Source organism: Tasmannia lanceolata, unplaced genomic scaffold (assembly GCF_043159265.1).
Source record: "Tasmannia lanceolata isolate RefF3 unplaced genomic scaffold, GAP_Taslan_0.1 ptg000044l, whole genome shotgun sequence".
Taxonomy (NCBI): domain Eukaryota; kingdom Viridiplantae; phylum Streptophyta; class Magnoliopsida; order Canellales; family Winteraceae; genus Tasmannia; species Tasmannia lanceolata.
Genome location: NW_027518721.1, coordinates 23,032,202 through 23,041,018, shown reverse-complemented (window position 1 = coordinate 23,041,018; position 8,817 = coordinate 23,032,202). Strand labels below are relative to the sequence as shown.

General features: G+C 38.9%; 1 protein-coding gene across 1 annotated transcript; it reads right to left on the bottom strand.

Moving 5' to 3' along the window:
• Positions 1 to 358: 358 nt before the first annotated feature.
• Positions 359 to 5,540, bottom strand: LOC143863262 (glutamate decarboxylase 4-like). Its single transcript, XM_077373938.1, has 7 exons — positions 5,295 to 5,540; positions 4,962 to 5,166; positions 3,867 to 4,067; positions 3,558 to 3,772; positions 2,644 to 2,897; positions 2,465 to 2,517; positions 359 to 1,037 (listed from the first exon to the last, which is right to left on the bottom strand). The coding sequence occupies exons 1-7, from the start codon at positions 5,372 to 5,374 to the stop codon at positions 588 to 590; spliced, it is 1,458 nt and encodes a 485-aa protein (XP_077230053.1). The 5' UTR covers positions 5,375 to 5,540; the 3' UTR covers positions 359 to 587.
• Between the last annotated feature and the right edge of the window lie 3,277 nt (positions 5,541 to 8,817).

Below are 8,817 nucleotides of genomic sequence, written 5' to 3'. Positions count from 1 at the left end.
TGAAAACAGAGAACATTTCAATCCACGGAATGGACAAGACAGTTGGATCATCGGATGAGCACAACTTTCAGGATGTATTGATGGACCCCCACGATTTTCTTGTGGGGGTCCTACAAGATTTGATATTAAAAATCCACTTATCTTTTATATTAAAAATTCATGTAAATTCATATGCAGGCCAACCCAAAAGAGGGGCCATATGTACGGCCAACCCATAAAAGAGGGGCACACTTGAGGGGGAGTGTTGAAGTATAAAATTATTAAATAACACCAACTCTAACAGCTTAAGCTTTTGGAGTAATTGGTTGTTTCACAAGGAATTGGCATAAAACAAGGATAAATTGGCATAAAACAAGGATCAATCATAGACTTCGCCCAAGTCAATTCCCTATTACGCAAGTCCTTATACGAGTCCTCATTCTCATCCGAGTTTTAAAACACTGCATATTACATACTCTCTCCTCTATATGACTAGATGATAAGAGCCACATACAACAATACATAATAAGGATAACAATAGCCATTAGCCAACCATAAACTGCCAAATTAATAAGCAAACAAACACAATGAGCCCTCTTGAAAGCTTATTAGCAAGGGCCTGTCTTCTTGCGTCGAACACGCTCCAGCCAATATTTGGTGATCTCTTCTTGTATGTCTCTCTCACTCTTCTTCACAACCTCAGTTTCATGGGCAGTTATGGACCGAGATGGAAACATATCTATCTCTTTCAAAACCTTCTCAATGTCGGAGATAAGACGCTCGGCTAAGGTCCTGCTGAAATCCTCTCTAATCACAACTCGGAGAACGGCAATGTGTTGGGCGTCCGCAGGCATTGTGTAAGCAGGGACGATCCATCCGAACTTCCTCAGACTCTCGGCTATCTCGAAGACAGTATGCTGGCTGCTGTCTTTAAGGGAGAAAGCCACAAGGGGCACACCCACCTCTTTAGAGACTACATCAAAGCGGCCCATCTTCTCTATCCCTTCTCTCAGGAATTTTGCATTGTCCATGCAGTTCACCATGATGTTCTTGTATCCCTTTTAACAGAAAACATATAATACATATTCATTTAGCTAGCTAGCCAGATAGATATAAACAGGGTTTTCTAAAGATAATGGTAGAATATAAGGATATAGAGTGGATCATCTTCGTAAGCGCAACATGTGGATTATTGATTGTGAGCTATGTGTGGACGCAAGAGGGTCAATGGACCATATTCATTCATTGTAAGAAAGCCAAGTGTGTGTGGAGCAAAATTCATAGTAGATTTGGAATGCGTGTTCCCGTCCAAACTTTTGGAGCTTTTGGAAAGTTGGCCATATGCTCCTTCGCGGCTAAAAGGTAAAGCTCTATCGAATGTAGTTTTTCTCACTAGATTGTGGGTGCTATGGAAAGAGCGGAATGCAAGGGTGTTTAGAAAAATCCCTTACTTTCTCTACACTAAGGTTCTAGCACTCACAATCTCATGGGTTAGGGCCCTTCACAACTTCAGGTTTGTCTCGGTGCGTGAGCTGTGGAGTGGTTAGTCAGAGGTGTGATAAACTTTTTAGCACAGGCTTGGCACACCCCCCCCAAAGCATAGGAGTCTTCAAGTTGAACTTTGATACATCAAGCTTGGGAAATCTTGGTCCTGCGGGAATAAGGGGTATCCTTTGTCACTACGAGGGCGTTACGAGTTGGGCATTTTCACGACTCATTGGAATCTGGACTCATTGGAATTACAGATTCCAATGAGGCGGAGATCCAAGCAGTGCATCAAGGAATAAGGCTACTAGATCCTAATATCCTTGATCAGGTAATTGTGGAAGGTGATTCCCTTAATGTAATAAAATGGCTAAGTGGAATTCTCGCTCATCCATGGAGGTTTGCATAGTGGTTTGATGAGATTTTGGATCGAGTGGCGGGATCCTGCATCTCAATTCACCGTGCGAGAAGATTGGCAAACAGGGATGCTAATCGTCTTGCCAGGGAGAGAATGGCTGAGGCGTCCTTGGATACTTTTGACTTTCTCCCCCCTTGTTGGTTGATGTTTGGTCCTGGTTTTTTCATTCTTTTTTATTTATTTATTACTTGTACTTTCCTGATCATCTCGATTGTCGGGTGTCTTCCGGTTTCCTTATTAATTCAATTGTTTACCATTAAAGAAAATAAGGACATACAGTGGGCCTTCCAATTTTGAGTCCAGTAATAAGTCTTAACTGATTATTGGACTCAAATTTACATTTAATTTTGAGTATAATTATCAGTTTTGTGACCTTCCACCCAAAATCAAGATCCCACATCCGAAAAGTGAAATAAATGGGCTGGCTTATAAGGACTTGGGCGAACTAGCTTTCAACAGTGAGTCCTACTTAGGTCTCAACGTTTTGGACTCACAATCAATTATCAAAATCCAAAACAAACCGGGCCTTAGCAATCTAAAATAGTGAAATTTCAGAACTAGTAAATTATATAAAAGAATTACCTCAAAGCCAAGTCGTATAAGCTGATAATACTGAGCAATTATCTGACTAGAGCCTGCAAGAAAAAAAAGCACAACATCCTCAAAACTTTAATAAATGGGTTTTCTTGCAAACTTTCGGCATTAAGAATGCAATTCCAATAGAAATGTGAGAGGTTTTGAGGGTGGTAATTTAGTTACACCTTTGGAGAAGTTGAGAGTGAAGGTGGGTTGATCTGCTCCGAGATAGTTGATGTGGAAAATAAGCTCATCAGGTAAGTCTTCTTTGCTCCTCCATACCACCCACCCAACTCCAGCATAAACAAGGCCATATTTGTGTCCACTGACATTGATGCTCTTCACCAATGGGAGCCTGAAATCCCATTCCAATTCCGGATAAAGGAATGGTGCAATGAATCCACCGCTCGCTGCATCTACATGGATTGGCGTATCCCATCTGTCCAATAATAACACAAATCAAGACATGGACCAACAAAAAAGTATACTGGGGCTCACATATTTAGATAATCTAAACCATTCAATTAGCAGTCCCCAACCTATTCCTCAAAAATCTTCTTCACATTAGCACTCCGATATTTTAAATTTAAAATGAATGGATTATGAAGTTTAAAATAACAATATAGAAATCTCCACAAATGAAATGGCTAGGATCATGCTATGGAGAAGATTTTCTTGAACTGGAGTGAGAAGATGAACATAGCTATTTTGGGAAAGGAAGAAAAATTAGAACAAATCACATCCAGAGGAATAAAAAAATGAGGCAGGTCACATGTATTGGGACAGGGGGCCAGGAATCTGACAAGGGTGTTGGGAATTCCTGTCCAAGTTCAATGAGACCAAGGTTTTAACCATTAAAAAATTGTTTTCTATGGTTGACAAAGAAGCTTTATAATTAACAATTTTCTTAATGACATGATTATCTTCACCAATAGAATAGACACAATTAAAGGTGACAGAAAAGAGGTTGTTGAAGGGGCTTTGAAGCATGACCCATTCATGACAAGTAATAACAGATAAATGGTCTAGATCATTTCACAAGTTGGCCCCACTTGAACTTGTATGGTAGTTCTTCACTAGTTCTTCAATTAATTATTACCCGGTTTCCTTGTTCTTTTGAGAGAGAAGATCATGGAGAAGCTTAACATCTTCAAACTCTCCAGTAAGAGTAGAACCCAAGATAGCTGCAACACAAATAGTATTCTCATCTACCATTGCCACTGCTTTTGTGGGGTCCATCACGTAATAACCCTCTCTAAGCTTCACTTCCTTCAATTCCACTTCGAAATATCTAGCAAATTTCTCCCAACAAACCTACCCAAATATCAAAATAAGCCAATCAAAGCCCAAAAATGGGAAATAATAATAATAATAATTGCTAAAATGCACAATGGTACGTAGTACACACCTGGACGTTTGCACCTGTAACTATGTTAGGTTTGTCGTAGGGTTTCCCTTCGGCCTTTCTCTTGTTCTGCCATTTCCTCTTGAATGCAAGTCCGGCCAACATTATCGCCTCCGACGACCCCACCGTCCCGACTCCGACTGCCGTTTCTCCGTCGCCGACAGGAGCGTGGAATAGGTTGGCTATCATATTCACGCACCGGTTCTGATAACATTAAAATAACACCCAATTAAAACAACCAAAATGCCCTCGTCCTCTCCAGACTTCGAACGGGGGTGCAACTCGGGTTGGGTTGGCCCGACCAGAGGAAGCCTTTTTCTTCCAACCCTAACCCGACCCGATTTCCGATCTGACGAGGTTCAACCCGAACCAACCGGAGGAACCCATTTTTCCAACCCGACCTGACCCAAGTTCGATCAACCTGATCATCCAACCCAAGTTTTTAAGCTTAAAAAAACAAATTTCATAAAAAAATGTCAGGTTTCACTCGGGTCAGGTCGCCAAACCCTCAACCTGAACCTGACCGGAACTCAACCCAAATCTGAATCCAACCCGAGGAACCCTTTTTCCCAACCTGAACCTGACCCGACCCGATCTGAACCCGGGTTTTTAAGCTTAAAAACAGAAATTTCATAAAAAAAAATGTCAGGACTCACTCGAGTCGGGTCGCCAAACCCTCAACGTGAACCCGAACTGAACTCAACCCGGGTTGGGAAAACTCAACCTGAACCCAAACTCAACCCGACTCGACTCTTTTTGGATTGAACCCGACCGGAGTTGCACGAACCAAAGTAGTGGTCCAAATGAGGTCATTCCGGTCATTTAGGAGATGAAATGGGGACGATTAAAAGCACGATGACAGGAAAGAAGATGGTACGCGGGGGAAAAAAAGAAAATGGGCCCATTTTCTTATCTTTATTCAAGAGAGACCAGATCGATTGGGTCCCACACTCCCACTTGCTTACAACTGGTCAGATCATGATAAGATTTCCGATCTTACTAAAATGGCACCAGGATTTGAAACACCGGAATTAAAATCTTGTTTTGTTATCTTTTTTCCCCTAAAATCTATTAAGATGATGAGAGAAAATCACTAACCTGGAGCTCAGTAGTGACTGGATATTCATCCATGTCTACATAGTTCTTGTTAGTTGAAGCCATGATGAGTTTATCACATTCGGGTTCCATCCAAGTAGTCACAAAGGAGGCCAAATTCAGCCTAGGATTCCCATCCAACATTAACTCATCGTTGATGATCTGATACGCAGCCTCCTTAGGAATCGAATTCTCAGGCATCTTGAATCTTTACAAATAAAAAACAAAGATAAAAGAAAACCAAGAGGAAGAAGAAGAAGAAGAAATCTATGAATGATTATAAAGGAAAGGAAAGAAAAGAAAAGGAAAATATGGGAAACGGAGAAGAAAAAGAACCTGGGTAGAGAAGTTTGGACATATCTTGATGCAAATGTGGAGTTCAAAGACTCGTTGGGTTGTGTGACCGAGACCACCATTTTTTTTTCCTCTCCTCTTTGTTATTCTTCTTCTTTCTCTCTAGGTTGAGTTAACCTGTTTTCTACAAGGGCTTGAGATCTGTTTGGTGTTTTACAAAAAATCAGAAAAGAGCTTCTAGGGTCGGAATCATTGAGTGGTGGATAATATATAATAATCGTGACCAACACGTAACGCGGTAGGTGTGGTTTAGACTTGAAGACATTATACTACCGACACCTGAAAGGAAGGTTATAGTAAAACCACAAAAGAGTTGAAGTAATTCGTGAGAATTTATATGATCGGTGGCAGTGAAAATACGTGAAGTCTGAAAAAAGTAGGTACGGCCCACTTTTTCCATGAACCAAACCCTTCATCTGGTTGGGCACAACATAAATAGGTTGTGCCCCAAAAATCATTTCCATAGGATGATCCTAACCCTCCGATCTGTAGAAGATTCCATAAATGATTTTGAAAATCTCCATTTTCAGATCAGTTAAGATTGGAGGGTTAGGATCATCCTATGGAAATGATTTTTGGCCACACCCTATTTACATTGTGCCCAAACAGATGAACGGTTTGGATCATAAAAAAAAGTGGGTCGTACCTACTTTTTTAGACTTTATGGAATCTTCTACAGATCGGAGGGTTATGATCATCCTATGGAAATGATTTTTGGCCACACCCTATTTACATTGTGTCCAAACAGACGAACGGTTTGGATCATAAAAAAAAGTGGGCCGTACCTACTTTTTTAGACTTCACGTGTTTTCACGGCCACCCATCATATAAATTCTAGTAATTCTTTACGTTTAAAAGAAAGGCAAACAAAAACAGTAAAGTGGGTGAATTTATCCTCAAACAAGGCATCATTAAGAAGGGGATTTTATTCGTTTGTGGGGATATCATTTCCCAAGAGTTTTGTTAACAAGGAGGGTCACAAGGGACATGGTGTATACACGTCTCCGTGAAATAGTGAGCGAGTATTGTCCCCTTCCTCCCTCAAGTCTATGTGGCAAGTAATATCTGATGTGGAATTTTGTTTGAAAAGTTAATCCTAAATTTTAGATTTTTCACCGCAAGCAAAATCGGAACGTTTCTCTTATAAGTTTTTCAGAATACGCAATTAACAGAATTAAGATTTCTAATAAAGGATCCATTAATACAATTAATACAGGAACGTTTCACAAACCTCGAATACTGTTAATAAAGAATCCCATTATATTTATAACATGAGGTATGATAGATGCAAGGGCCTTCTTTGTGCAAGGGCCGGAGGTGGATCTATTCAAGGGCGCTTCTTTAGCACTTTGCATAAAGAGGGTCCTTGCATCTATCATTCCTCTTATAACATTTCTAGATTTCTTTCACCAAGAGTAATTCGTCCTATCTTTTCTAACACTAAACTCACCCCCTCCTCTTCTCCTCTATTGCGTTATGGTAATGGCTATAATGGCTATATGTTAAGGTGGAACGGAGGGCGTAACGACAGTTAGGAATAAAGGCCATTCCCTCGAATCAGTGGATTGAGGATGCCTTGAATCACAAAGGAAATGCCCCAAGGATTGATCGTGTAGGCCACTTTCCATTTCAAATCTTCTTCATTCTCTGATTTCCATCAATGTTCGCCAAGCTTTCTCACATTAGATGGGGTTTTGAAAGGCCCTTTGAAATCTGTTGTTGCTGATAAATGCTTGGGAAGAACTTTGAGCGTGGGAATAAGCTAGAGCCTGAGAGGAAATGCGCCGGCTAAATCTCTTGATATGTGACCAAATCTCTGTTACGTGCCTAGATGGGTCCCACTATAGTAGAATAAATTAGTTTGGATTTAGGATATGTCAGATCTTACAAAGATCTGTTTATTTGATTGCTTGTACGGTAGATTAGGCAAGTAGGGTGGATTAAGTAACTAGAATTGATTTGGATACTAGCAAAGATTAGATTAGTCTTTATTAGTTATTTCCATTATTATCATAAGATCTTTCTAGATCTTTCTATGTTTATCCTTTGAGTGTTTTATTTAAACACTCATTTGCTTTTCTATAATTTATTGAAGAAATCATCTTATAAATTGTGTCTTTTTGTCCCTCGAAGTGGATCAAGAGGCAATCTCTAAAATTTACATTACTCCTTTTATTCCTTACTCAATATTTAAAATTAACTGCATTGATAATCAGTTTTTAAAATCGGAAAGAGATATTGCTACTTTTGTTTTGGTTTATGAAGAAATTATATGGTGACCCTCAAGTCCCTTGTTGGTGGTACATCAAAAGTACCAATCCAACACCAGCCTCTTAAAAAGTGGTTTGTAGTTGGATCGGACATCAAGGGTGGTACCGCCCACAAGGGATTTGATGGTCGGGCACTATATAAAAACTCTTGCTTTGTGTTTCCCTCTTGATTTCATTATTTACTAGTTGCACTCCCGTGCGATGCACGAGGCAAGGAAAAAATATGTTTTTAAATTGTTTTTCAAATTAAACAGTACATTGAAAGAGGAAAAAAAAGCATTGAAATTGTTCAAGAATGAAAAAAAAAATCCTCGAATCAATCAATTGTTTTGTAGAAAATCATTTTTGAAGAAGAAACATGGTGTACCTCATATAAAATAGAAATAAAAAACAGTGAGCAAAGATATTGCTGGAAACATAAAAAGAGAGATATTATAATACATGCAACATTATTATGGGGAGAGAGTGAGCGGTGGGCGTGATACAAATTACCTTAGATCAATAAATAAATAATCAAGTAATAAAGCCACCATAATCAGCATGCAAGATGAAACAAATCAAAGGTCCTAATGTCCACAGAATAATTTATCAGTATTAGTCTCGGTCAAAAGTTCTGAACAAAGTTTTGAACATTTGACAATAAATAATAATAATTAGATCAAAAAATAATAATTGCACTCAACCAAAAACAAATAGATGTTATCAAGTTTATAAATGACTTTCTAAAATGGCATAACACAAATGAAACATTAGTTTGGATTTCATGAAGAATACCCAATTCGTTGTTGATCTCTTATTGATGCTTCCTCATCTCCAACAGATTATGCAACTGCAGAAGTGAATATCTTAGCCATATAACTTTACGGAAAAAATTGTACAATTTCAATTCAAAACCCAATATCACACAACAGACTGTGGAGTTAAAAGGTATAAGGGAAAAATTATGGAGAAGAAACCCATAGAAACTAGAAAATTTGGGAATAAACCATGTCTTCATCAAAACAAATAAATCAAATATCACATCAGAATTGTCTCAAAACATTAATGAAAGGAAATTTAAAACGAACATACATTGCACCTTGTATTGTCGCCAGTTTGTTTCTTCTCACTGGAGGAGTAAAAAAAAAAGTTACAATGTAAAGGGAGAGGGAAAAAATGGGAGAGGAAAATTGAGGGGAAGAATTTGTTGGTGATTTTAAGGGATTTAGGGGGTGTTTAAGAAGGCTATAGCTCAG